Below are 27,975 nucleotides of genomic sequence, written 5' to 3'. Positions count from 1 at the left end.
AACAAATCCCCAAAAAATCCCTCAAAACCCAGAAAAGAAAAGAATTATAATACCAATCAGAGTACAACAAAAGAAAAGAAAAGAAACTCCCGTTTAATATTCTTACTCCACAAGAAAAAAAACCTCAAAAGGGACACCTCCCAAATCCTTGTTTAATAGGCAATTAATTAACAATCATTCTCATTTTAACACCATATCTATCCTTCGTTATTATCACCCTTCTATTATATCGGATAATCCGATATTAAAACACATCTACTTTACTTACTTATTAAAAAATATACTTTAACGAATCCAGAATAAAGTCCTAGGTAAAAACTAGAGATCTATCAAAGGCAGCTCCTCATAATTGAAGCAAATATATTTTCAATATCGGGTAATATATATTAAAAGACAAAGTTCGAGCTAGCCATGGATTGGTTACAGCACAAAATGAATCAGAACTGTTGTTTCTCTAAAGCTAACAACCTAGTATGGTATCATTATCTTTTATATACAAACGTAAATCATAATCGTTATTCATAAATTTATCCTCGCCTTACACCTTTCGCTCCATGCCCCTTTGGCCTATAGCTAGGCATCATTGCTCCCATCGACCTCAGGTCCAGCAATAATACTGAACTGGCCTCCACATCCAGCGAAAGTCATCTTCTTTCCCTTCACGGCTGAGTTTTCGATGACTGTAGGGGTCCACGCTGTTTCATCCGAGCCTAAGCCGGTGCGATAGTTTTCGCCATATCCCCAAGACCAAGCCTTTCCATCATCATCAATAGTAATGCAATTGTCAATTCCAGCCGAGACGAAGTTGCCTTTAATGTCAGGAACCACGGTAGGTTTGAGAAGAATGGCTGGCTTTCCAGTACTGGCGCTCGTGATAATAGACTTTTTATCAATAGTTGACAAGTCGACACCCATTTGACCGTAATCGCAACGGCCCCAAACAAGAACTTCTTTGTCCTCAGTACAAGCAATGGAGTGATGAAGACCACCTTTCAACTGTGCGATTTTGTACCCCTTCAAACTCTTAACAACTGTAGGATTCCTAATGAGAGCATCATCCTCTCCTGCTTTGTCAGCGATACCTGTTTGTCCAAAATTATTTAGGCCCCAAGCCAAGACTTGATCCTTTTGATTGATAGCAAATGAATGATAAGTACCGGCAGCAATTGCCTTACAACGCTTCAATATAGGAGATGGCGTGAGGGCTGAAAATTTCAACCTTTCACTAACTCGTCTACCGAGCTGATATTGCTGCCAAGCACCCCATGTAAAGAGGGTGCCTTTGTTGTCTAGGGCCAGGACATGATTGCTACCACGGGCCAAGGACTTGATATTCTTCAAACCAGGAATAAGTACTGGTTCCGCTTGAATTTTCAATTTCTTCTTCAGGTCTCCATCGTGCTCAGTAGAAGCCTTGGTTGCCCCCTCAGTGGTGAAACCAATGGTGCCATCATTTCCCTATTGTTATTAGCTCACATAAACAATCAAAATTGCGAGAAAGTACTTACTGTGAATGATCCCCATCCATAAACATACCCATCGTCTGTAAGAACAAGGCTCACTGAATCACTAGCAAGCACTTGAATGACCTTCCTGCCATCCAAGAAGTCGGTAGAAATAGCTGTTGGAGTACTTTCGATTGGGTTTAGTACAATGTCGTCTTCATCTTCCGAATCAGAATCAGCATCTATATCCTTGGCTGGTGCTTCATTTGCGCTAGTGTCTCGGCCCAATGAACCACCGTCATTGACACCCCATGTCAAAATTCTTTGATCGTCAGTCAATGCCACACAATGCATTCCACCAACCGCGATCTGAGTGACACCTTTCAAGAGAGAATTATAGCGAGGACGTTTTACACCAACAGGTGCTTTACCATCAATTTTTGCTGCACCCAGACCCAACTCATTATTTTCTCCACTTCCAAAAACATAAACGTCGAGGCGTTCAACGGGTGGAGTGTTAATGGTAACACCAATCTTGAGCTTCTTAGCAACAGGTAATGCCTCCGATTCTTGAGTTCGGTCTCTTTTACGGTTGGCGGCTGGTTTTGGTGCTGTAAATAATGTTAGGGTCTTTTCTTATATCGAATTGATCAGGGTTAAGAGTAGACTTGCCTGGAGTTTGTTTCTCTTCCTCTTCTTCTCCGCTCTCTGCATCCTCCTCTTGGGGCTTCTTGGACGCGACTTTTGATTTTTTTGGGGCTACCTTCTTAGTAGCAGCTTTAGTAGTAGCAGCCTTTGTAGCCTTAGCAGGAGCAGCTTTATCCCGCGCAGCATGCGTAGCCAGCTTCTTGGTCACCTTGGCCAGGTTCGAGACAATACGTTTTACGCCGACATTAGCAGGAGCCTTCGGGTTTCGAGGAGCCATTTTTGATCCCCGCAAGTATTTGTGTAGTTGTGATATGATATCGTATTATTTATTGTAATAGAAAGTCGCAGTTTAACCCAAGGTATATTTAATACCTTTGAAAGATAGCGGCGCAAAGTACGTACGTACGAACTCCGTAAGACGTAAACAAGTTAAGATTAGAAAAAAGGATCTCGAACTTTCAAGAACAAAGACTCTTACTTACTTACTTGCTTGCTTGCTTACGTGAAGAAAGAAAGAAAGTAACCTTAATGAATATTTGACATTTAATTCTTGGAAGTTGGAGAGTTGAATCAAAGGTAGGTAGGTAGGTAGGTAGTAAGATCTCACCTACCTAGTATTTTGTAAGTCTTATGTGAATGAATGAATGAATGAATGAATGGGTGAGTAATTAGGATGGATGATGTTATTATATACATTACCAAGGGATCAATCAACAATCAACAACTTTTATGGTGGAAGCTCAGGGATTATGATCATCACACTAGGCAGGATTAGTTTTGGTTACAGTACCTAGGTACGGTACCTAGCTAGCCTAGATGGGACGAGCCGTTGACAGGACAGGCTTAAAGAAAGAATCATGCTTAGTCAGTCGTGGTTGCATGTATATCGGCACGGTAGACCACGACCGTATTGAAGTTCAAATCGTTCAAATAATCTGGTATCTGTTCACGAGTACCATCGAAACCATCATATCAAGGTTGATCCCGTTTAATACTATTAGTATCAACATCACATATATCAACCTCACAAATATTACATCGCATCATTTACAAACAAAACATCTCGTACCAATCTTTGAATTCTCAACATACAACAATATCTTATTTGGGTATCATAATATACACCCACAACTAATCCGCTTAGTGAGTGATCCTGATGTCCAACCCATCCATCCATACCAGATACCTCAAATAGAAACCTCACCACATTTGTTTGTTGGAGAATCGCTAACCACCAAACCATTCCCAATTCGCTAAACCATCACCCTACCATCCGCCTCTCCTTTTCCATACCTCCATCCCAGCTTGCAAAAAGAGTGAAAATCATCCGTCATCCCTCATCCCTCATCCCTCGTCTCTCATCCCCTCATCACAACCCAACGTCCAGCCTAAACCATCATTCACAATCCCATGTACCCATTTGCCTAAACCCTACCAAGTAAAAGCGCGCGAAAAGGAACCAAACTCAAGGATATTGTAGCAACCAAAACGAAAAGTAAAAAATCAATCCCACGCTCCCTAAAAGCAAATAGGTATTTCCTCTTAATATGAATAGTCAAGCACGCAAGAAGGATCTTCTAAATGTTTTGTCTTCTGTCCGTCTCTGAGAGCGCGCCCGCATGCATGTTCTTTTCAACTTTTCGCAAGGTTGAACCATAAACGCAAACAAAACAAATAACAAAACGGTCCGTAAACGAAAGAGATATCAAATTGAGAGAAAGAGAGGAGAAAACAATCAAAGCAGCATAAAAAAAATTGGTATTTGGGGTATTGCGCGCCAGGGTATATATCCAGCCATTGTGTATGTCGAAATCGACGTACTTAAAGACAATCTAGGAAATAAGGGAATAGTTTTGTGGATATCTTAAGAACGCGGTGGTCCTATTGGACCGGGGTATCCGGAGTTTGTAGAATTAGAAGTTGAAGGACGACCGCTGTCGGTCGAAGCTCTCATGCTATGTCTTGGTGTTGCATCGCCTGGATGTCCATGCGAGTGCTTACCATCGTGGATACTACCACTGCCACTTCCAAATTGGCGAGTTGGCCATGGTGTGGTGTCATCGTCCGGCAAGTTGACACCACTATCGTTCCATGGGTTACGGTCCGCGTTAAAACTTCGCGTAGATTCGATGGAGATCAGAGAAGTTCTTGATGCGTTTCGAGATCCGTTTCGGAAGAAAGAACCGGCGGGAGATTGGGAGCTATTCTTGCGGCCATTCAAGAATGAAGAAATTGATGACATGCTACCAGGTTTGCGAAGTTTATCAAAAATGTTGCTTCTCTCCCTCGCAACATCATCACCAAAAGAAGATTTGGTGGGTGAATCGGTTGCCATTGGTGCAGGAGCATGTTGTAAGAGTTTAGAATCGAAGTATGGCAAGGATTCCTCGAATGAATCGGACTTGGGACGAGGAATTGTTCCCTTGACAGTGGTAACCTCAATACCAGCTGCGGCAATATTAGAGAACAAGAAATCAATTGCATCCCTAACACCACCAGCGTTATTTCTGGTGAAAGTCCAAAGGAGAATGATTGTCGGTCCATCGTTTTCAGTACGTTCGGTAGAGTCCTCATTGACCTGGACCTCGACCACGTATTGACACTTGAGCTTTGGGGCCATTTCTGTCTTGAAAGTCTTGGAGCTGAAGAATTTCATGAGTTCCGGGGTACGAGCCAAAACAAGCTCATGGCTGTCCGGAACCATCCCAAGAAACTCATCAACACAGTGAGGAACTTGCCATTCCGGTCCTGAAATTGTGACATCGTCACTAGCTTGCTCGGTACTTGGGAAAATAACTTTGCAGTTCCATTTCTTTTCCAATTCTTCGATTTGATTGAGACGAGCCAGGAGTTGTCGATGGTACAATCGGTCAACGTTGACAGTTTGGGAAGTGAATTCCGAATCAACTCGATCGACCATATCGAGAATTTCAGCCTTCACAAGCTCTAAATTATGAGCGTTACGAGCTGGAGTACGGCAGATAACATTATCGGACTTGACATCATCATCCTCACGATTGGGCCCACCACGATCCATGACATTGGAGAATTTGACGAAAACAGAGTGCTTCTTCATGATCCTTTGGATGTGCTGACCACCAATGCCAATAATACGCTTGTGATACTGATCTGGAACATGGAACGATATTTGAGCTGGCATTTCTTGTTCGACAAGGCCTAGGCCAGTAACCATTTGGTCGTAGTTATTTCCGCAAACATCAATGTTGAAATTGTACTCATTGAATCCATCAAATATGATTTGAACGTTGCCTGAGTAAAAAATTAGTAAACAAAACGAATTAAAGCTTCAGAAACCTTACTTTGGCCCATGATCTTGTTAATCTTTCCATTTTTCTTTCCACTAACGAACTCCTTGTGCTCATTTGCCAACTCAAGCTTGACTCGAATCTGATAGGCACAACCTCGCTTGTTCAATGCGATGTTGCTGATGATAATCAAGGCGTCTTTTACAGCTTCATCGGAACCAGTAATGGTCCACTGTAGCTTATCGTATGTTACATCTGCTGAGGAATACGAGCAGATATCAACCAGCATTGCCCTTATTGCATGTGGAGCTGGTTGTAAAGGTGCCTGATTTGGTGGTTGTTGGATCCACCATGATGCGCTGTAAAATTGCACACCCTGCACTAACCGTTAGTCGCAGCCCAAGAGAAAATCATTGATAACACGTACCATTAACATGAGTTCCCGGACAGTTCGTTCCACATGGAGGCCTTCTGTCCCTTGAATTCTGATCATGCTACGTTGAGAAGCAAGAGCTGGGAACTGGATGAATGTTCCGTGCGTCTCCATAACTCTACGAACCTTGTCCATCCTAGTAAGGAGGATGCTGTCAATCTTCGCAGCAGTTACATGGGCATCTTTCATGAAGAGCCTTGTCATTCTAACAAGATCGTGGATTCGGCTTTTCGCTGCGGCTATGTTTTCTGGTCGGTCGCCCGTAATGAAGATCTCCTCGGGGTTTCGTCGGTGGGCACCCTTTGGACAATATTTGTAGACTTGCGAGAAGGGAGGCGGGAAATAAATAGCTGTGTTCGTAGCGGATTCAATGACTTTAATGTTCTTTCGGGATCGTCCACAGATGACAGTGTGAAGGGAGAGCTCGAGAGATGCCGCGTCAACAATGCGTCCAAGCTGAATCAAAATGTTAGTGTCCAGTTTGTGACGAACCGTACGCATAGATACATACTAGTCTGTCAATGTAAACCAAGATTCTGGTCTTTCCGTGTTCAGCACTCTCCATATCTCCATAAACTGCAACTCTCCAGCGTTGATCCCTTCCTGCCTCACCATTGCTGCTAAGTCCATCGGTCAACGAAGAAGTGAATTTCGGACCCAGCAAGAATATATCGACTCCGCAGAACGCGGCAACATTATCCAGATGTTCAATCACAGATGCCTTCAAGCCCGACTTGGTGGAATCGAGAATCAAATCTCCGTCAACGTCGATAACTGAACAACGCTACATGGATGTCAATACTTGAAAATTACCAAGGGACAACAGTCTTAATCATACCAATGCGATAGGAGTATCGTTCAAGATGGTTTCTCTGCTCTTGTGTACCAACTCCGGGCTTCCCGAGAGAGTGACCGTCGTGACTTGTGCTGGGGAGGCACCTGGACGCTTCGGGGTAGTGACGGCAACATTGGCCAAGATGGGTAAAGGTCCATTGGTGATGTCTAAGCAAAGCTTCGACAGATTATCGATATTCGAGGTGTGTACGGGCAATTTCCATACTGGAATGTCATCAGGCGCGTCTTCAGGATGTGTCCATCTTAGAACAGCATTGGCCGTGGCGTAAAGGATATCCTCTGTATTTGGGCCGGCGAGATCAGAAGCGAAGGGAATGTTGAATGAATAGTGGATAGTTGAGTCCGCAGGGGTCGGTGGCAGCGCTGGTGAAGGAGTCGGTTTTGTGTGAGGCGGCATTGACGACATGCCATTCATTTGATTCTGTCGCGACATGCCGAAACCTGGACCGGACCAGTGCCTCATATCGCGACCGAGGTTTGATAATTTATTCATCCTTATTGTGTGTTTCGTTGTTGACAAACTCGACCACACAAATTGGGGTTGAGATGTGGAGAGTCGAAGAAGGTCAAAGGGAAGTCGACCAAATAAGATATTTGGGGTACCAGAGATAATGTAAGAGAAAGACCTGGCTGCTGCTTTTGATACGTAAGTAAGCTGTGCAAAGTGAGCCAGACCGGTTCGGTAACGACAAGCGAGGGACTTTGGGCTGATGAATGGTCTGTGTTGTGTGATGATTGAGATCGAAGTGGGAAGGACAGGGAAAACAATGTTAAAGCGGCCTGAGACAAAGCACAAGTCAAGGACTCCGTCAAGCGATCGTTGAAAGGGTCGAGGATGGATGTGTGTAGTGGACTTGTTGTGACGGTGATGAATAGGTGAAATGCAGAGAGAGGTAAGAAGAAAGAGGCAGACAGGTCATCAGATAAAGCGGAGAACAGTGTGAAGTGAGGGGAAGTGGACTGGAGTGAATTAAGTCAAGTGGATGAGACAAAAAGTACGATGATATATTATTGACAATTACATCGCTATCTCATCAATTCTCGATTTGTTGGGTATATGGTGTATATGTAGCTAGCAGATAGGTAGACACAGACGAACGATACAGTGAAAGAGGGTTCAAGGAAATGAATAGTTACACACCACTAATATTTGAGGGACCAGATAGGACAATCCGCGTATCTTATCTCGATAAATGGTACAGTATTGAAGCCAGCCAAGTACAACGCAGTAGAAATGTTATAAAAGATGTAGAGGGGGCAGAGGGGGGAGGGTCACATTAAATAAATAAATGGACCTATTTTGCGTGTAGTCTAATGATATCAATGATTGGTGAAAGAAGCAGGTTTGGGTACAGAGTATTGGGTAAGTACTTATTCGTACGATTCGTGGTGGTCAGGGTGTTTTATAGTATGGTGTGTGTGGAGAGGATGAACCAAAGATACAGTTCGACGATAATGAAAATGGTTCAAAGAGGTGGTAGTGTTCCTATTGAGTACTTGACAAGTCCCTCTTGGTGCTCTTTACACTTTCGTACTATTCCAATCCCGTCCAAACCAGCCAGCAGTAGTAAGAGTTGTAAAGGTCTAGCGATCGTTGTCATTCAATTCGTTCTTCAATTGGTGAAGTCGCAGTGTAGGATCGTATGAGAGCGACGTAGAAGAACAAGGGCTTTGAGGGAGCTTGAACTTCTCGATCAAGGGTTTTTGTTCATGTACACGACTAGGGGATATCTGTACGGAGGAACTATATACAGAGTATGTTTGAACAACAGTGATGCATGCACAAAGGATACAAAGAATGCGAGCGACCCGTTCAAGACTTGAGATTTTCGACCTTTGATTTGATTCGACTTGACTGGTAAGTAGTAAAGTGGTAAAGTAGATGGCGTTTGAAAAGTTTGTGGGGGCTCCAAGTACTGTACCCAATTCCACTTTGATGTATCGAAAGATGATAAATGCCTGAGCGTGAATGCCACTGAATGGTAAGAAAGCTTGAAGGATTTTGATGTGATTGGTAGATGGGGAAGTTCAAAGTATGTACAGGGTGATCCAAGACCTGGCCTAGCTGAATGAACAGCAAGGCATTTAGAGTATTGAGATAGAAAAGTAGTTCAAATACCTACTTTGTGATTTTTTAGAGGGGAGTCGATGACGAACAGTAGTCGTGGGATCTACAGCAGTAGACTACTTTGAGTGCTTGCTCTACGGAGTATGGAAAGATGGATATATTCTTGAATCTAAAAAACCCAATATCGTATGGTATTATCGGTTTTATTTGGTATCTCTCAAGAGCTGACTCGATATCAAAGGCTTTGAGATGTCAACCCTCTAGACCCTTCTACACCTTCCAGATATCCAAAAATTACTAGGTAAGTCCTTCCTAATTGTGAGCCCATCCCTGCTCTCAAAATCTCTACCACCACTAATAGCAATATCACTTCCTGCAAATATCAACATCCACTCCAAATTTACATCATCACCACAATCAATCAATCAATCAACCAAATCAAACCTGGCACCAAATTTCCCTCCTCCATCGCCGCTCTAACAATAACAACACCAATGTCAATCAGTCCACCACTCACTCACTCGGAGTCACTCCACACACGCCCAAACATGGAACATCCAAGTTTACCAAGCGGTATTTGAAGAAATCCGAAACTTTGAATTCGATAAACTTTCTTGTTAAGATCAAGTACCTACCTACTGTATACTATAATTCATTCAATCAATCATTTATTCGCAACAATCAAACATACTCATAAAATTAGTTTTATAAACTTGGAAAATCAAGTAAGACTAGGTAGAAATTATCTTATCTTCGTTGATGATAGGTATCTTCAGAATACGCACACGATTTTCAAGTTTTGAATAGATCGTCTGTCTGTCTCTACCAGCCTTGATCTGTTCAAGTATGTGCGTCCATACCACACACACATACACTCTGAGTATTATAAATCATTCATCAACCATCCCCCCTCTCACACCATACACCCTCAATCATCAAACCCCACCCACCAATCACCACCCAATTCACCACCACCTAATAAATACCTAACCACCACCCCCTAACTCACCACCAAACCCCACTCACCAACAACCAAACATCACGATCCATCCCCAAGATCATCCATCCATCTATTCATCAAATCCCCTTCCACACAAGCCTCCTTTCCCCCCATCCAATCTCATCCCATCCTATCACATCCAACCCAATAAAAAAGTCCTCCAACAAACACTACTCTACTCCATATACCATATATTACACTCCATAAACAATTCTCTTTACTATCCACCATCTATAATCCAAACTTCCATACTTCCCCTCAAATTCCCAAATCTCAAACTCCCAATATCACAATCTACACTTCCCCTACCCTACATCGCAAACTCACAGACCTCAAACCTCACAACCATCAATCCAAGATTCAAGATCCGAAATCCGAAATCCTGGACACTATACTAATTTAATCACTACAGTAGATACTTACCTACCTACCTACTGCCTACCTGCGTACTTTTATAGAAAACTAGTAAAATCAATCAAGGCATCTAGGACTCAAACTTCGTTCTAGACCCCAGACCAGACTTTTACTTTTAAAGGCTTATTACACTTATTTCTTGGTTGAGGTATTTTGCTTTCTTTGCTTGCTAAAGTACCTACTTTGTTTTCATCATTGCGGCTTCTAGAAATGGGAATCTTTCACGTCGATCATAGATTAAATTCAATTATGTGATTATTTCTAGATTTTGATAGTAGTACAATAACATAAATTTAGTCCTCGCTTCTGCATGCAATTATGATCTACAGGCTAGATATCCAATTCCAAGACTGCTGTTGACTGAACACACAGGTACAAAACCCCCTAAAATAATTACGTTATCTTAAAACTGCATGATTCCCCACCACGAACGGTAGTGTAACACCAGCCACAACCGACTCGGAACAGACGGCCGGTAGATGGTCCACTAGACATGGTCTTGGCTTTCATTTAGTATCACAGCTTTCAACGGTACACTTTCCTTGGAACATCATCCGCATAAACAAACACTGACCCCTCTCTTTCCCGAGGCCGCTCAATTATAGCCGGCCTCTGATTCTCCACCTCGTAATATCTCTCTCCGTCTACCGCTGTCGGTTGATGACTACGTGGAATGATTTCCGTAGGACGGACGCTAAACTCCCGACGCGGAGGGGCCATAACTTCGCGACGAACTTCGGGATATTCCCTTAGAGGGGCCTCAGGCCGAACACTCGAAAGTCTTCCGACATATTCTCTTGGTACCTCGTACCTGATAGCTTCTGGTCGAACGCTTTGAGGTCGGGGAATATACTCTCGAGGGGCTTCGTCGTAATGGCTAACTTGACGACGTTCGGGTTGAGCTCTGACCCTAACATATTCTTCGCCTGGTGGTCCCATTGCGGTTGGGCGAACGGAGTATTCCCGTTCGCGATATGAACGATAGTCTGGTTGTGCGTACTCTGGTTGTGCGATGACACGTCGTGGAGGAGCAAGGATGGGGGAAGCTCTCCTGTACAAGACTCCATCCTCTTCAAATGTTTCTACCGGTGGGCGTGTAGACATTGTTCTTACAGGGGCGCGCTCATAATAAAGCTCTCCATCGTCATGTCGCCTGGCAATTGGTGCAACTGACTGACGCATGGAAGGTGCAGGTGTAGGATCAATATACTCACGACCATATGCATCAACAATAATCCTAACAGACTGGCGTGGAGGTCCCATCGGAATTGGCGATCTTCTTTCTCTCATAATCGGCGAGCGAGACCTCTCGCGATCAGCATCTGGGCGGACACTCATCCTGGACAATACAGGTCGTTCTCTTTCAGTGTAAAATCTGGGTTCCTCGATAATGTGTCGGTCCACGATGGCATGAGAGCTTTCCCTAATTGGCCGAGAGTATGGTAAAGCATAAACTGGAGATGCTTGCCTTCTTGTATACTGTCCTCCACTCTCAACTCTTTGATACTCCACGTCATCCCGCTCTACACGTTGATACACAGGCTCTGGTCGTCGAATTTCTGCGTATTGATCTGTATATCGACTTTCGTAACGCACGGAAGCTCGAGCGTCTTCATATCTTTTAGGAGCAGCTTCCGGGATCACTTCAAGTGGCTCATACCTAGGCTCATCATAGTTGAGCTCTGACGCGTATTGACCTGACTGTCGCTGTCTCTTTTGTGGTCGTGGCAAAGTGGCAGCAGCGAAGGGAGATGGCGATCGAGGTTCTGCTTTAATGTATGGAGAATCTGGTGTATCGGTTTGGCCATTATCATTACCCTTACGCTTCTTCTTCTTTCCTTTCTTTTTCTCTGAAATCTTTGGCCCACTAGGGGAACTCTCTGCACTTGATAAGCCCGGAGCCGCATTCCGGAGTGCAGCAACCTGAGGTGGCTGTGCCTCATAGACAGGGAGGGCATCTCGCAGGATAGGAGGATCTCTTGCAGTAGCTAATGGTGACACTCGGGCAGGTTGTGGTGCTAAGGGAGATAGGTTATGGGCTCGGGTGTTCAGCGGTTGTTGCACATCTATTTCGGATGCCTTCGGTGGGGCCACTCGATCACCCATCTGTTGAGAACCTGCGCTTTCAGAACCTGTACTATCCTGGGAAAGATCAACAATGCCAGATACTCTACTTTGCACACCTCTGGGATATGGCGGTTCTTGGGTAACCTTTCCGCGATGACCATTTGGAGATTGTTGTTCGGCAGGATGTCTGTTCTGAATTCCTAGGGGGCGATACTGTGATTGTGAATGCCTCTCAGATGCTATATGATTATTTTGGGATAGTGAACTACCAGTCATAACCACATCATTGTCTTCAACCTGGTTGATGGCAGGATCAGCGTGTGCTGCTTGCTCTTCAATTGATACCTCACCGCGAACTTGCCCATTAAGGGTTGGCTTGTGGCTATGCGATGAATTGGATGGCTCTGGGGTATCATGCTGACTAGAATAGAAAGAATTTTCATCAAACGAATCACTTCCAGCACCCACCGAAGGCTCGACTTCTGGAGCCGTGGCCGGATGAACTATAGCAAGAGCTTTTTGCAAGACCTCGGTAAGATCAAAATTGGGGAGGGATTCAGATGTCTGAAGCAAAGCTTTCTGGGCCAGACGATGTTGGTCCATTTGATCCCTAAGAGCTCTTTCCAATCTCTGCCTCTGCAATTGTATTTCCGCCTTTATAAGATCATCAGACTTTTCCAACAGGATTGGATTAATCTCCGAGGTTTTCACAGGTTTAGTAGAACTCGTAGGTACAGACTGTTTTGTAAGCTGACCAATTGTCGCTGCAGCACGATAATTGACTGGTGAATGGTTATTCGAGGATGGCGCCGAGTCGAGGGCTGCTTGCGCATTTGCGCGTACTGCTGATGTGTTGGGTGATGAATTATTACGAGCCAAACTGCTCTGCTTTCCCACTCCTAAAATATGTGAAGGAACTTTGACACGAGGATGAGTCCCTGCAAGAACAGCATCTCGAAATGAAATTATCTTTTCGTACTCCCGAATTTCACGAATATTCTCTGTTGTCAGTGTTACGCCATTTGTGCCATTGATCGGCACAGAAGCAACAGCCCCTTGGGCCATGATTGAGAAAAGCGAGCAATTAAACTAATTAAGAATAAAAGAAATTGACTTCTTGCATCTGCAAGTATCAAGCCTAACAGATGGAATGAAGATTGACTATAGCTGCCAAGTTGTGTTGTTTGAATAAATTCTCGTTGTAGCCTTTGAAGTGCAAAGTTGGATGGATGTATGTATGTCTTAAGAAGATCGAGAAATTGTGTTCAAGGCTAGAAAATTAAAAGTTGGTAGGTGCAAGCTGATGTGACTAAGCAGAAATTCTTCGACAAACGGTATGATATGGTCGGGGTACTTGGTATAGCATGACAAGGGTGTGCTGTGGAGTTCAATTTAGTACCTGAATGGGGAGTACAGTACTCGAAATGAAAGCCCGATCAGCCGGTACTGATGTTTCCCGAATGACTCCTTAGACAATTATCATAACCCGATCTCTCCCCACTCCATCTTCTCTTAGTTTATTAATCAATGTATAGCATCTTCCGGTGTGCTCGAACTCGCGCCGTTTCCTCAATTCCTACTACAACCTACAAATACGCCATTCCTAGGACAAGTAGATCAATTACTACTTCCTCTCAACCCGTATCTCTTAATTCTCGCTTCACCAACAAAATGGCTGATACACGACCGGTGTTCTTCTTTGACATTGATAATTGTGTAAGCGTATATTTATATTGTGGTATAGTTTCATGATTGCTAATCTCCTTACAGCTATATTCCAAGAGTACGAACCTTTCCTTGCCATTACTACAGCTACAGATTAACTTCTACCACGTCAACTGACTCATCACATTCAGGCAAGAATGTCCATGACCACATGACCGCTCTGATCGATGCATATTTCATGAAGCATCTAGAGCTCAGTGGAGAAGAGGCCTACAATCTTCATCAAGAGTACTACAAAACCTATGGTCTCGCCATCGAAGGTTTAGTACGTCATCACAAGATTGATGCTCTAGAATACAATCGTCAAGTAGATGATGCCGTGCCATTAGAAAACATTCTCTCACCGGATCCAAAGCTACGCAAGCTTCTCGAGGATATTGATCGGTCCAAGGTCAAGTTATGGCTCTTTACCAATGCTTATGTCACCCACGGGAGACGTGTCGTCCGCTTACTAGGGGTAGAGGATCTTTTTGAGGGTATGACGTACTGTGATTATGCTCAAGAGAAGATGATTTGCAAACCTTACAAGGAATCTTTCGAGAAGGCCATGAAAGAAGCTGGAGTGAAGGAGTACAAAGATTGTTATTTTGTTGGTAGGTTTTCTATCCATCCGAGTTCATCGACATTACTACTTACACATTTTAGATGACTCGCTCATAAACTGCGAGGCAGCTTATAAACTTGGTTGGACAGCAGCACATTTGGTTGAGGAAGGTGTAAAATCACCTCCTAAGCCAGTTGCCAATTTTCAAATCAGCACTTTAGAAGAGTTGAGGACTGTTTACCCGCAATTCTTCATTACTACATAATGGATAGATGATATGCTTAGACGCATGAAATACAACCTCGGAAGATAATTTTCATTAATCAAGGCGACGACAGAGAGGAAAAGTTTGTTCTTTAATAGAATAGACTAGGTCAAGAATAATAGATATTCTTTTCCAAACTTCAATGATACCTTGACTGTCCTGAGCTACAAAGTTCCGCAGTTCTCTCATTTGACATTCCCCGGTGTCATGGTATTCTTTTCATGCGGGATTGATCTTCCATTCCTTCAAAAGGGCGCTCCATGTCACAGTCTGATTAAATTGATATCTGTGTATGCAAGCCAAGCAAAAGTCTAGGACAATCTTCCCCCTTACAGGTACTTTACGCCTTCCGCGTTTGCCCAGACTTGTTTACTGTTGAAAATCCACTTGTTGACCCCACAGCACAACCCATTTCCCTATTTCCAAACGCCTTCCCTGCAACCAAACGCCAAATCTCGCGTTTATAGATAAATTCGAAGAAATGATTGAATGGCGAATGTTTCAGGGTCTTTTGATACTCCTTATAACTCCCTCCAACCTAGCTAAGACAGCCTCTTTCTCCTTCAAAGCCTCTTTCCTCCTCTCCTCTTCCTCTTTCAGTTCCCGCTCTAACCGTTGAATTGTCTGCTGTTGCTCTTTTTCGCTATTTTCCAAGCCCGGCAATGCTGTTATAAGTACCTCGATTTGTTGTTCCTTGACAATAAGATCCCGTGCCAATTCCACCTGGCCTTCTTTGAATTTGTCCGCGGGTAATGGTTCTACTACAAAGGGAGATCAGTCGAGTTCAGGAGAAGGGAAGAGCTGGAATTCTTACAGCCGTCTTCGTTTGGCAATGCTTCACCCGATTCATCTTTCTTGGTGTCCTTCCGAACGATGTCGGTAGGGCTAAGAGTTTGGTAGTCATGGTGCTTGTTTACCCATACGAGCGATGCGACAAATTGAAGAGCGAGCTAATTGAAGTCAGCAAGGAGATAAGAGTATATGCTTTCGATAGTGAACTATACCTCATCAATAGCATCTTGAAGTTGGGTCAATCGGTCGGCCATAACTCGTTGTTGGGAGAGAAACGAGATCAAATGTTGATAGATTTCAAAGAGTTGTTCTGGAGGTTGCGCAAATGTCAGCCTTGCAGACAATCCTTTGCGGGGAGTTGACCATAAAGGGCCTAGCTTTCCGAAGCAATCGGCGTAGCCTTGCATAATTTCCGGCTTCCGTGCATCACTATCAAAAAAATTATAGAACTTTCTCACGATACATATTTATCGCTACCGCTTTTCCTCTTGCTGGTTAATTGCATGCAGGTAGTCCGTCTCTGCTCCCGTTTTGCATCACATAGGACGAACTACCCGTGAAAAATCATGCTAGTCACATGATACTGACAAACACAATCAATCTCAATGTTTTCAGCGCGTCCTCAGCGGCGTTTCTTGCAACTGGGAAAGCAATCATTACGCCGATGTTTTGCAAACGGTGCGACTGCAGCTGCACCCGAAACTACTAATGAAGCGGATGAGTTGATATTTCCTGACTCACAGAATGCAGAGCATCATGATCTGTCCAGTTTTCTGGAATACGCATCACGCAACAATATGGACACAGACAGTACTACATATGTAGGAACTCATTATGAATATATGGCCAAACAAGCACTAGAGCGGTTAGGCATGTCTCTCAGGCAGGTTGGTGGAAAATCAGATTGTGGAATTGATCTAATTGGAACGTGGTCATTACCCACCGCTCCCCAACCTTTGAAAGTCCTCATACAGTGCAAAGCATTTGCAGCCAAAATAAAGCCAGCTCAAGCTCGGGAACTAGAAGGGACTTTTGTGGGTGCTCCGCAAGGATGGAGAACATCAAGTGTATTGGCATTTTTAGTCTCGCAGCAAGCAGCTACCAAAGGTGTGAGAGAAGCTCTAGGCAGGAGTCAATGGCCGATGGGCTACGTACTGTGCGGAGCGGATGGAAAGATTATGCAGATGTTGTGGAACCGAAAAGCAGCTGACGAAGGTTTGGGGGGCTTAGAAGTTGAGATGCACTATACTGGTGGTAATCGGAATGAAAGGGAAGCCATTTTGACACACAAGGGAAAGGCTGTTAAAAATTGAAACGTTCTGTAGTGCGACAAAGGTGTGGCCCACGCTGCAAACAAGAGAAAATAAGCGGATCGCTTGCTTGTGAATTCCGGGAGGAGGAGCAATCGCTTCAGCAAGTTGCTTGCTATCTTTGATCCACCCATGACAAGATTTGTGCTGAGAACACATCCTTTGGGAGGGAATTTAATGTATCTTCATCTCTTCTTCTCCACAAGATCCACTTCGCCATACGAACGACGATACATCGGCTACCACGATCGACAACAACCATAAATCAGCCTCTTTGATCATCGCAAGTCACGTCGCAAGCAATCACAATGTGTTATCAAGTCATCCGATTATTTGAATGTGGTCACCACAGCCCCTCGATAAACGTTCCATGCAATCAGCCTTCTAATGACTGCGGTGGTATCTTCCTGAGACAGGAGATTGAAGATACAAAAGGACTATGCGAGGTGAATACCATCTGATCTATTGCCGTACCATGATCTAACATTGTACTAGCGATGTCAAGAGGCTACGGAGGTGAGAGGAACAGTGGCGGGACCGGAAGATGAGGGATATTGGTCGTGACTCTAATCTGGAGTGTGGAGAAAGAAACAGTCGTCGCAAAAATTATGTGAAAGATTGGACGAGCCGCAACAAAATTTTAGAGATCGGAAACTTGGGTCGTCATCTTGAAATACTCAACTCAACTCGCTCAATATCAAATGCTATACCACACTTCCTGAAATGACATTTCATTATGGCCCCCGAGACTCAATGCCCATAATTTTCTTTCAATATACCTGTGTGCCCGTCCTAACTAGTTTCGCCTCATACGGTGCCATCATCCAGTTTGAAACCTTTTCATCAATAACCCACAGTATGGGAACAAATCAAAGAGGACAACACTGATTTCCCATTTGTCTTTACTTAACTTTGAATGGGAATCATAGCAACGTGGCAACTTCGCATTTCGCCCTGGCTATAGCCTACTGTGATATGGCAGCTCCATCGCCTCATGCTAGATATTCCATAAGAGCCCCGCATATTCGTGGATAAGATAATCTGCGTGACGCCGCGTCGCCAAATTCTTAAGAGGGATGTCTAGGTACTACATGATGTTGTTTAGGATGAAGAGATAAATGCAGTAGTATAAGTGCTTCAAGAGTTCTTCAAACCATAAGTGTGGAAATTCTGCCCTGATGACTTGTAGTGAAAATAAGGTAGAAGATTGTAATAAGTTATTCTACAATTTAATTCTCTATCTGAGCAGGGTATACAATAAGTCTGACTAGTGCCCACTACCGTGATGTTTTACCATTTCGTCGATCATCAGCGTGGTCACGCTAACAACACTAAGAGTTTACCTAACCTTGAGCTATTTACCTACCGTAACTAGCATCCCGGATTCTATCCATTCAAAGTCTTTCAAAGAGAATATGTTGCATGTCTACATCAATACAGGGCTCATGCTGGTAATTGTGCGACTGGTTCTATGAATATGTGTGTACTACTTTCCTAGTTCATTTATGGGGGAAGACGGTTTTAGCTCGTTTGCCTCCTCATCTTCTGCTCCTCGCTCTAATTTTGATTTTACTGCATTCTCGACTAGGAAAAGCGATTTATAACATTATTTGTAAAGTTGCGGTTGTAAAATTGCTAGGAACAATACGCGTGGAGGAAATGATACGCTTAAGATTATAGAGACTTTTCCTAGCCTTCGTCGGAACTTCAGACTATTATGTGATACTTTTGACTTCATGGCGACATCGCTAGAAGGCTAGTTGATTAGGTTCTTCTTTTGATATGTACATCGATGCTAAGAATTGAGACTGCCACGGAATCTAATATCAGCGATATATAATTGTTGTATCTATTTTCCTTACTTATTCAATTGGAGTTCTTACCTACGTACCTATTCAGAGCTGGCTTGGATATACTTGATTCAAAGACTTCCGTTAGGATATTCGGTAGTGTGCCACTGCTAAAGAGAGTTGTGTGAACCTAAGTATAACCTAGTGTCTCAAAAGCTCACGGCTTCGTCGTCTGATATATAAATGGGTAAGAGCGAAGAGGGCGACATTTCCTTTCTTCACATACCTAATATCACTCATCGGAGTCGCCAACTAGAAAATGCTATCTCGCGTCAAAGTCTCTAAATTCGCGGATATGGTCGTTCAATTAGCAACTATGTATGCAACATCACAATCCGATGATGTGATATCTTCACAAGATGCCGTTTGACGCAGGAATTTTACAAGCCGTTTCTTTATTTGAGTTTCTTATACTCCGCATCTTCATTCTTCTTCGTACACTATGGCAACCCCACAAAATATGGAGATATCTCTATTCTGTGGCCTCCCATTCTCAGCATTAAAGGTCTCAGATCTTTGTTTTCCAGGTCTAACGTCGAATTATTCTGAGGGAGCAAAATTGTAGAATGATTATTTGCTCATGCCAGAGAGAATAGCTTCTACTAGCTGGAAATCAAAATTAAAATAATGACTTCTTCCTAGGCTTTTGCTCTGTTTTGGTGTGTTTTGATACCTTATCTTACCTCATATTGGCTTATATCATCTAGCTCATCTGATATATCAGCCTCGTCATATTATATGATATATACTGGCTGCCATCTTACTACTTGCCACTGTCACCATCTTTTGTTGCTGTGATTTTCAAGGCCGAAAGTCCGTCATACAGTAGAATAATTTACTATAGCTAGAAGTTTCGTCACTACCGGTCTATTGGGATGGCTACTAAACACTGTCATAAATAGTACTCGCACTCAATATCTGCATCTGGAGTCGTACAAAGCATGAGAAGTTACCACTGTACTTTCTCTGGAGAATAATACCTCAAAAAGAGATAGTAATGAATTCCTATATACGAATTCTGAATGGAGTGCAGAGATCTTCAAGGAATGATGGAAAACCTAATCAGTGTCACGGAGCATAAGTGTGTGAATCATACAAGAGCCAATCCAAATTCCGGCAAAAAACGGGACTACTAACTTATAGGGAGTTGTGCAAAGTGTGCAAGTATTTACATAGGTTTCCGCTCTACTATACAATTAATAAAGTTTTACACGGAAGACAGCCATGGTTCGGAAATTTATTGAGTCCTTTCTTTGATTGATTATTCACTTTTTGAGCGCCTGGTCCATCATCAAGGATGCTCACGGTACAAATTTCACGTCAAGTTACCATGTCAGTGTATCTTGACCCGTATAATGATCCCTTTTCAGAAGCCCTGAAAAGTCTGCATTTTTGAAGACTCTAAAAAGCCCTAAGGAGCCTACGCTTTCAAAAGCTTTATTACATGATCCTATCTGCCTCAGGACACTAATCCTTGGACAGTTCGTCTCCTAAGATAATTTAACTCCTAGGATAATTGTCCTAGGACAATTATCATCCTAGAACGTTTTATCCTAGAGCGCATACTATCCTAATTCATCCTGAACTCCTAGGACACTTATCCTGTTTCATTGTGGTTGCCTAGAACGCTTGTCCTAGGATTCCTAAGTTCCTTATCGAAGCTGATAAAGAACCCCTTGTAAACCGCGATTAAATCACATTCCCCTTATAATCAGCAACTAAATCACCGATACTCATAATACTACTATTATCTAAACCGTGGTTCGTGACATTTTCGTCATTTTTGATAAAAAAAATTAGCCGAAATTAGAGGTAACTGGAAAGTAGAGTGCTAGACTTATCTGAAATATTTCATTCGGATTTATATATGTACTGGGATTATTGGAGTAGAAGTTAATGCTTCGCAGTAAAAGGAAAGGAAAAATATTATATTATATTAATATTAATATCATACACCTCCCATGATCATGATGCGAGGAGGATAATACAGAGAGAAATGATAATAAAAGATGAAAGATATGATTACTCGATACTCAATAGATTAAGATATAACTAAGATAGACCTCGAGATTGGGAAGATATTAATTTCAAGTTTGCGAATTTCTTTTTGAGATAAGAAATAGGGTTGAGGTCGAGGGTAGGTAGATGTAGGATATTGTTTTCATTTCACACGAAAAAAGAGGGAGGAACAGAAGGAGGGAGATAAAGATTTTTTGTTTTTCTTCTCGTCATTTGCGTTTTAAGTGTATGTGATGGATAGTAAGCTTGCAATAGGTGATATTCATATTCATATTCATAACTCATTACTGGAGGACTTCTTTTAGGCTTCTAATACTAATTAATACTGACCCTAATACTACAAGTAAGTATTAGTATTAGCCCAATTCAATCCCCACTCCTAACTAGTAGCCTACAACCCCCTCATCAACTCCGCAATAGTAATTGGTTTCCTAACCGCATTCGAAAACCCCTCATGAAACGTAACCCAAACCTTCTTCTCTTCCTTCCCCTTCCCTCTTGTACTTTCCGTATTATCTCCCACCCCGGCATTCCCATCCCTCCCTCCCACCCCCCTATCTTCCAACACCCTCCCAAAGAAATCCTTCCTAATTTCATTCCCTGTGCCCACTCCCAATACTTTCTTCTCACTTTTTCCCTTCCCAAATTTTGATTTTTCAAAAGAATATTCCTCATCCCCTCCATCCAAATTTCCCGCTTTAAACCTCGCCTGTCTTGCCGCATTCTCCCTCACGATAATATTTTTCTGATATTCCTGATCTAGAACCTGTCTCACCGCATACCGAACATTCGTAGCATCACTTTTCGACGGTGACGTCAAGAAAGTAACCAATGTATCAAGCGGTGGTTCCATTCTATAAACCCACTCACTTGCTCCCCATCTTCCCGTGGTTAAAGCATTACCCTCTAATCTTCCTCTCTCATACACCACACCAATCTCACTCATGATATCCACAGCTCTCTTAACCATTTTCTTTTCCGTATCTTTGCGTACACTGGCTACACCCTTCGTTTCACCACTCCCACCCACGATGATAGGTTTCACATCTGGACTTATCATCCTAACTACATATGGCAATAAATCCATAGCGATATCCTCGCAACTTCTAAAACTCCTTAGAAGTTTCGCGTTAAGTTGAGCTTGTAATCCTTGAATTGTACTTCTATTTAATTTTTCCATTTCGTAGGCTGAGAAATCAGCACGAGGGCCAGTGAATGGTAAGGGCTCCGTTTCGGGTTCAGCATCTTCATCGTTTTTATTCCATTTTTTGGTTGGTTGGTTGTCGGACCGAAAATAATGACGAGCAGGGGAGGCGAATAGATGATGCCATGCGAGAATAGGTTGAGTGAGATAACCAGCTAATTCCCATTCTTGACCTGAAAAGACGCGCGATGAACAACTATCATGAAAATGTAACCACTCGTATGCAGCGTCCGGTTTAGAAAGAATAGAATCATCGTTGAAAGGTTGGTTAGGATATTCGCCGAAAATATCAGTCATAATCCTATCAGTATCGCCGCTAGTCTCGATCATGGATCCGAGGCGTTCCATTCCTGCCTTTCGAGCAAGCTCAGCAACACCAAGTTGTGTTTTGGGCTCTGAATTGAACTCGTCATCTGGTATTATGTTTTTAAAACTTGTAGGTCTAGGGAAGCCGGCTCCCTCGAGAAAGACACGATTCACAACTTCTTTAATACCTCCTCGTCCAACGGCGCGAGAACCACCTCCACCATGAGATAGATCACTGGTCATATTTTGTTCAACCCATTTTCGAGTTAAGCGAGGTCTTTGGCCTTTGGACTCGGTTTTAAGTTTCCCTGCTGCCCATTCTCCAACTACCATGATACTACGTAGATCGCCTTCTCCGGTTCCTTCAGCCCCTTTCTTGGAATCCATTCGACTTATTCCCCATGTTGCTTCACATAATTGACGAATGGCGTCGCTATCACAAGACACGCCTTCCTTCTCAAAAACTGTTTGCATTCGCTGAACAACAGCATCTAATGGTGGTTTTCGAATATGTATGACTTCGGCAAAACTCGAATTACGTAGTGGTCGTAAAGATGGATGATATACATCGTTGCAGATTAAGATTAGTGGTCTTAGAAGTCGAAAATCATCACCTTTCTTTTTCTTCGAATAACTGGTATTCGTGCCGACCGTGGAAGAATTCTTTTGATCAAGAAGTATTAGATCTATTAAGGCCTTGATAAACCCACCTTCACCTGATCCACCGGCACCGCCTACGACTCCATCGACTTCATCCACAACCACACAAAGTGGGTGGGCATTCTTCGACACATGCCCAGATTTTGATGTAACAGTTGAACCAGTCTTGACGTTTTCCGTGCCCACACTTGTTCGAATCCGGCCTTTAACCACATCTCGACTTCGTTCATCACTAGCATTAATTTCCATAACTTCGTAACCAGCTTGTCTTGCACAAACATGCGCTAAAGTAGTTTTACCCAGACCGGGAGGTCCTGTAAGCATTAAAATCTTGCGATGAGGCTTTTCATCATCTACTTCCCCAAATTTCTTTGTCGGCGCTACTTTAGGCTTTCCAGCTTTAGGAAAAACAATAGGATCCCATGCTTTGAGCCATCGTAATACCTGGCGATGTGTGCGATCATCACCACAAAGTTCCATGAAATGTCTTGCTCGATATTTTTCAGTCCACATCAATGATTTTCTTGGTTTCTTCCCAACAAGGTTCTCAATCGAAGGTATGATTTCATTCTGAATTTTCTCTTTTTGTAATTCTTTTGCCTTCGTCTCTTTCGAAGCTTCCTCGACCAACTCATGTATATTTATCCCATAATAACTCTTCTTCGCTCGTCCGGTCTTCGTGACAGATCTTGCTGCAACCAATTTCTCAAATGATATAGGTGCACTTTTCTTTTTTAGATTTATCGAAAAGGATTTCCCCGAACATGTCTGTATATCCGCAGCTTTTGTCGTTATGTTATTCAAAAAGGCTGGGAATGTTGAAGTATGACTGTTACCCTCATTGGAATTCGTTGTGGGTCCATAGGTAAGTTTTAGCAATTGAGTCTCTCGCAAAATCTCCAGTCCTGAATCTTCCTCGTCCTCTTCGTCATCATCATATATCATGAATCCACCAACAGTCTGGCGTGGTCTAGTACTCAATTGTGGTATTTCAGATTCGCTTGTGAAGTCTTTGTGTGAATTTTCTTCTGGTATCACAACTGGATCTATTGCTTTCTCGATCATCCGTCGCTTAGCCGCAGGTTGTTCAAAGTCCTCCTCAATATCTGAGCCATCATCTAGCAGAAACCCTCCAACTTTGAGTGGCTTTCTGAGGTCCGAGGCTTTGACTGGATGTGGCCTTTTCAATGGAGGTGGTGAGGAACTTTGAGGATATTCAATTGGTGAAGATATTAACGGCATTTTGAGATTTGGTGGGGAGGAAGATATGAAAAAGGAGTGTTGATGCTTCGAGGATTTTATTCGGACTGGTGTTTCTGAAGTATAGCGTTAGAATCTGCACTATTTTGTCCAAACTCCTGCCAAAAATCTTCCCAAAAAGATAGATCCTCACCCTGGATGTGATCCGCCTCACTTCGAAATGCCTCTGTAACTTTCCAAGCTCTATGTTGAATAACCTCTTTTTCTCTATTTTTTCTAAGCCGAACCTCCTCTTCAAGCAAATGTAATGCTTCAAACTCGTCCGATTTAGGATGTGATGGTAGGATCAAAGGATCAAATGAATCGTCCCAATCTTCTAGTAATGCTGGATCGGATGTTGGAGGTAAATCTGGAGTTGAGGTAAATTCCATTGAATGAATGTGAATCTAAAATTCCATGAAACCATTAATGATTGATTGATTGATTGTACTTCCTTATCGAAAACGCGAATCAACGCGTCTGTGGAATACGCGACGTGAAGTAGCACTAAAAGGATGGAGGAGTAGATTACATAAGCGGAGTGTACTAAATAGGTAGAGAGTTCATGCAACTCATCGGGGACTTTTGCCTCGGAGACTATTCATTCCTGTACGACATTTAGATTACATTTCTATAGGTATTTATTTACCTATCTGAGTATATATAAACATATATCATATATAAATATATATCATTACATGAATATATCCATTTGTATTTGTTATTCATAAAATAAAGTTCTCTATCTGAATTGATTCGAATGATGATTTCCCCGCTTTTTGTTTTGTTGAAGAAGTGAATTAATTGAGTAATTACCCAGGTAGCTTACCTATCTAGGTAGTATTACCTACGGTGTATACTCATCCACCCACCCGCATACCCGAATAATAATATTCCCGAACGATCGCATAACCAATCTGCCCGCATTCTTCTTATTTCCATCAACCAGCAACGACCTGAAAAGATCATCAACGTCGGAGATATATTTTATATTGTAAGCCAAGATATCCAAAGTACCGAATAACAGGGGAGAACAGATCTAGGAAGGTGCAGCTGCAATTCAACCCAATCCCCATCAATATATTCCTAAAATGGATCAAAGAACTATACCGCTACCAACTGGGCCTCTCTCCCCTGCACTTGTATATAATGCGGCCATCTCATACCTTCCAACCAATTCTCCGACTGTCTCCAATTCAACTTTCAATGCATCTCCAGTAACCAGCCCAGTGACAGCTTCAATCAAGGCAGAAGAGGGATTCGGATTGGCGGAACCTCCAAAGAAGAGACAGAAGCGTAATAAACCTACATTATCATGTGTCGAGTGTGTAGAACGCAAGACAAAGGTTAGTTTGTGTAATATCTTTCTCGACTCATGCATTTCAATTTACTTCATTTCATCGATGTCGTGTACATAAGGTTTCCAGCAAAGTTGCTTTTACTCTCCATTGCATTGTATTCCGTGCTTCTAGTCAAAGTTGAGGGCATATCATGATTCCTCTTCTCAGCTATTAGAAGCATTTTTTAATCGGTCATGCATTTATAAAGTACGTACATCGGAGAATAAGGGCGAGAATGAAATATTCCCCATTGTAGTATTACTGATGTAACCTTATTCTTCTACATAAGCATTCCTCTCTCACTTCTTCTTTAACGTGTCCAGGCTATCATTTTTCTTCTAAAAATTCATACAACCATCTATGAATTTTTCTCACCCATACTTCTCCACGAATCGTTACTAATTCACGTTTAGTGCGACCGAGGTCGACCACATTGCCTTGCATGTAAGTATAAGCAACATTTGGGTTATGTGTTTTATACTGACATGGGCCATAGGTATCAAACGGCAATCGAATTGTGAATATCACCCAGCAGCCAATATACTTGAGTTAGTATTAAAATCAAAAGATTCCTGAATGGCCCTGACATCATCTTTAGGGAAACAAATAGATCTACTGCAAATGCTCGACGTATGACCAAACCACCAAAAAAGTTAAGTTCTGGGGCAAGCAATATTGTCGAAAGGCCAAGACAAGCACCAGATCCTAACGAAAGGAGTGCATCTAGAGGCTCCGTTGCATCCTCAACTGGTTTGCTTTCTAATGTACCCTATTCACACCCTAAAGCCTCGAATGTCTTCGGCATTGGCTCTGAGCATCCCTTTGCAAATTATTGGACATGTCAAGGTGGACTCCCAGAAGTGATTTCAGTCTTACCAGCCAAGGACCAAGCAGACATCTTGATGGAGAGATACTTTGAATGTGTCGATCCGGTTTATCCTATGCTTCATAGACAAACCTTTTATGCAGACTATGAGCATTTCTGGGCATTACCAGCGTCGGAAAGAGATAGAACAGATGCTGCTTTAGTTGCCATGATATTCTCCATGATGGCTTTAGGAACTCAATTCGTCAACAATTCTCCACCAAAAGAACGACAACAAACTGCCGAATTTTATGTTTCTGCAGCTCACCAGTCACTTCGCATGGGTTCTTATCTCAACAAAGCTTCCATGCGTTCAATTCAAGCTATGGTTCTCATTACATATTTCCTCATCAATGACAATCATGCTTCTGATGGCTGGGCCTTTGCTGGTATACTAATTCGACAGTCTTACGCTATGGGTCTTCATCGCGATCCCAATATCGTCACCCCAAATGCCTCTATCTTTGACAAGCAACAACGTCGAAAACTTTGGCAAGCAGTTCTTCTTCAAGATACTTTTCTTACTGTTCTCCTTTCTCTCCCACCAAGTGCAACACACACAGACGTCAACGTAGATGACCTCATCGATGATTCCAGCTCCATCGCTAATAGTGATCCCAACGATATGGCTTATATCCGTGGATGCTGGGCTCTCGCCAATCTCGTCCAAGAAAGCATTTGTTCTCCGCGCTCCCTGGACCTTCCCATCTGTGCTGGCTCCCGCCAAAAACAAAAACTCCTCTCCGAATTCCGTGCCGTTTATCGATCTTTTCCCGATGTCTTTCGCTCCTGGGACCACGATTCTATTGCCCTACAAGCACAAACTAATAAACGACTTGTACGACAAACTCTCTTCCTAACCAGTAATTACTTTCATAATGTAATGTTACTTCACGCAAGCGAAAGTCCCGAAGTTCCACCAAATGTTCGAGGAACTTTAGATGCAGCTCATGAAGCTATCAAAGCTTTCTTTCTCCTGTATGAACTCTTCGAGAGTGAAAGTAAAGTTTGGTGGGTCTTTAATCATCGAGCATTTCTGGAATGTATGATGATTGGAAATATGTTGCAAGATGTTGGAAAAGATGAAGATGGAGCGGAGAAATTAGTTAGAGATCCATTATTGGTGAGAGCGAAGGGGGATATTGGTATGTTTTCTTTCTTTTGTTTTTATACTTTGCTCCGTTCATGTTGAATGGACTGTGTTAATAAATCCTCGGGATGATAGTACGCATGATTGAAATAATGACCAAAATAGGCGAAGGAGAAAATGGATCACAGGTAGCAAGGACGAGGGTCCAGGTTTTAAGTGATTATGTATGAGGTGTTTTCAGTTGCGAAATACCTAAATAAAGGATAGGAGAGACAAGGTGGAGAGGTGGCGAGGTGGAGGATATGGAGGAAGTGATTGCGAAAAGTAAAAATTTTGTAATTGGGGGTAATTTTGTAAGGGTTTGTATGGATTACATAGGATAGGGTAGGGTATATTATAGGATACTTTAGGAATAGGAACAGGAGCAGGATAGGACATGGTAGGAATATGAATATAATTTGAATATGAATATAATTTGATTATGAATATAAATAAATCAAGAAATTATTTAATATAATATATATATGTGTTAAAAGGAATAGAAGTTACCGGTACTAATCACGTGTCGTG

General features: G+C 42.6%; 11 protein-coding genes across 11 annotated transcripts; 6 read left to right on the top strand and 5 right to left on the bottom strand.

The window, feature by feature from the left end:
- Window positions 1–573: 573 nt before the first annotated feature.
- On the bottom strand, window positions 574–2,370 carry SS1G_01915 (hypothetical protein; the record flags this gene model as incomplete). The annotated part of the gene is made up of 3 exons (XM_001597669.1): window positions 574–1,458; window positions 1,509–1,767; window positions 2,036–2,370. The coding sequence occupies 3 exons, from the start codon at window positions 2,368–2,370 to the stop codon at window positions 574–576; spliced, it is 1,479 nt and encodes a 492-aa protein (XP_001597719.1).
- A 1,587-nt stretch (window positions 2,371–3,957) lies between these two features.
- SS1G_01914 (hypothetical protein) lies at window positions 3,958–7,140 on the bottom strand (the record flags this gene model as incomplete). The annotated part of the gene is made up of 5 exons (XM_001597668.1): window positions 3,958–5,363; window positions 5,414–5,735; window positions 5,787–6,248; window positions 6,304–6,576; window positions 6,631–7,140. The coding sequence occupies 5 exons, from the start codon at window positions 7,138–7,140 to the stop codon at window positions 3,958–3,960; spliced, it is 2,973 nt and encodes a 990-aa protein (XP_001597718.1).
- Window positions 7,141–8,108: 968 nt separating this feature from the next.
- Window positions 8,109–8,294, top strand: SS1G_01913 (hypothetical protein; the record flags this gene model as incomplete). The annotated part of the gene is made up of 1 exon (XM_001597667.1): window positions 8,109–8,294. The coding sequence occupies one exon, from the start codon at window positions 8,109–8,111 to the stop codon at window positions 8,292–8,294; it is 186 nt and encodes a 61-aa protein (XP_001597717.1).
- Window positions 8,295–10,654: 2,360 nt separating this feature from the next.
- Window positions 10,655–13,261, bottom strand: SS1G_01912 (hypothetical protein; the record flags this gene model as incomplete). Its single annotated transcript, XM_001597666.1, has 1 exon — window positions 10,655–13,261. The coding sequence occupies one exon, from the start codon at window positions 13,259–13,261 to the stop codon at window positions 10,655–10,657; it is 2,607 nt and encodes an 868-aa protein (XP_001597716.1).
- Window positions 13,262–13,867: 606 nt separating this feature from the next.
- Window positions 13,868–14,730, top strand: SS1G_01911 (hypothetical protein; the record flags this gene model as incomplete). The annotated part of the gene is made up of 4 exons (XM_001597665.1): window positions 13,868–13,912; window positions 13,967–13,979; window positions 14,053–14,514; window positions 14,567–14,730. The coding sequence occupies 4 exons, from the start codon at window positions 13,868–13,870 to the stop codon at window positions 14,728–14,730; spliced, it is 684 nt and encodes a 227-aa protein (XP_001597715.1).
- A 501-nt stretch (window positions 14,731–15,231) lies between these two features.
- SS1G_01910 (hypothetical protein) lies at window positions 15,232–15,987 on the bottom strand (the record flags this gene model as incomplete). The annotated part of the gene is made up of 4 exons (XM_001597664.1): window positions 15,232–15,491; window positions 15,545–15,680; window positions 15,735–15,832; window positions 15,981–15,987. 4 exons carry the CDS (start codon window positions 15,985–15,987, stop codon window positions 15,232–15,234), a joined length of 501 nt encoding a protein of 166 aa, XP_001597714.1.
- A 332-nt stretch (window positions 15,988–16,319) lies between these two features.
- SS1G_01909 (hypothetical protein) lies at window positions 16,320–16,835 on the top strand (the record flags this gene model as incomplete). Its single annotated transcript, XM_001597663.1, has 1 exon — window positions 16,320–16,835. The coding sequence occupies one exon, from the start codon at window positions 16,320–16,322 to the stop codon at window positions 16,833–16,835; it is 516 nt and encodes a 171-aa protein (XP_001597713.1).
- Window positions 16,836–17,140: 305 nt separating this feature from the next.
- Window positions 17,141–17,396, top strand: SS1G_01908 (predicted protein; the record flags this gene model as incomplete). The annotated part of the gene is made up of 2 exons (XM_001597662.1): window positions 17,141–17,278; window positions 17,328–17,396. 2 exons carry the CDS (start codon window positions 17,141–17,143, stop codon window positions 17,394–17,396), a joined length of 207 nt encoding a protein of 68 aa, XP_001597712.1.
- A 1,728-nt stretch (window positions 17,397–19,124) lies between these two features.
- Window positions 19,125–19,763, top strand: SS1G_01907 (predicted protein; the record flags this gene model as incomplete). Its single annotated transcript, XM_001597661.1, has 2 exons — window positions 19,125–19,209; window positions 19,585–19,763. The coding sequence occupies 2 exons, from the start codon at window positions 19,125–19,127 to the stop codon at window positions 19,761–19,763; spliced, it is 264 nt and encodes an 87-aa protein (XP_001597711.1).
- Window positions 19,764–21,092: 1,329 nt separating this feature from the next.
- On the bottom strand, window positions 21,093–24,113 carry SS1G_01906 (hypothetical protein; the record flags this gene model as incomplete). Its single annotated transcript, XM_001597660.1, has 1 exon — window positions 21,093–24,113. The coding sequence occupies one exon, from the start codon at window positions 24,111–24,113 to the stop codon at window positions 21,093–21,095; it is 3,021 nt and encodes a 1,006-aa protein (XP_001597710.1).
- A 1,088-nt stretch (window positions 24,114–25,201) lies between these two features.
- On the top strand, window positions 25,202–27,635 carry SS1G_01905 (hypothetical protein; the record flags this gene model as incomplete). The annotated part of the gene is made up of 5 exons (XM_001597659.1): window positions 25,202–25,456; window positions 25,864–25,894; window positions 25,947–25,998; window positions 26,049–27,460; window positions 27,571–27,635. The coding sequence occupies 5 exons, from the start codon at window positions 25,202–25,204 to the stop codon at window positions 27,633–27,635; spliced, it is 1,815 nt and encodes a 604-aa protein (XP_001597709.1).
- Window positions 27,636–27,975: the final 340 nt, after the last annotated feature.

The sequence above is a fragment of the Sclerotinia sclerotiorum genome, genomic scaffold (assembly GCF_000146945.2).
Source record: "Sclerotinia sclerotiorum 1980 UF-70 scaffold_2 genomic scaffold, whole genome shotgun sequence".
Classification (NCBI taxonomy): domain Eukaryota; kingdom Fungi; phylum Ascomycota; class Leotiomycetes; order Helotiales; family Sclerotiniaceae; genus Sclerotinia; species Sclerotinia sclerotiorum.
This window is presented reverse-complemented; position numbering and strand designations above follow the sequence as displayed.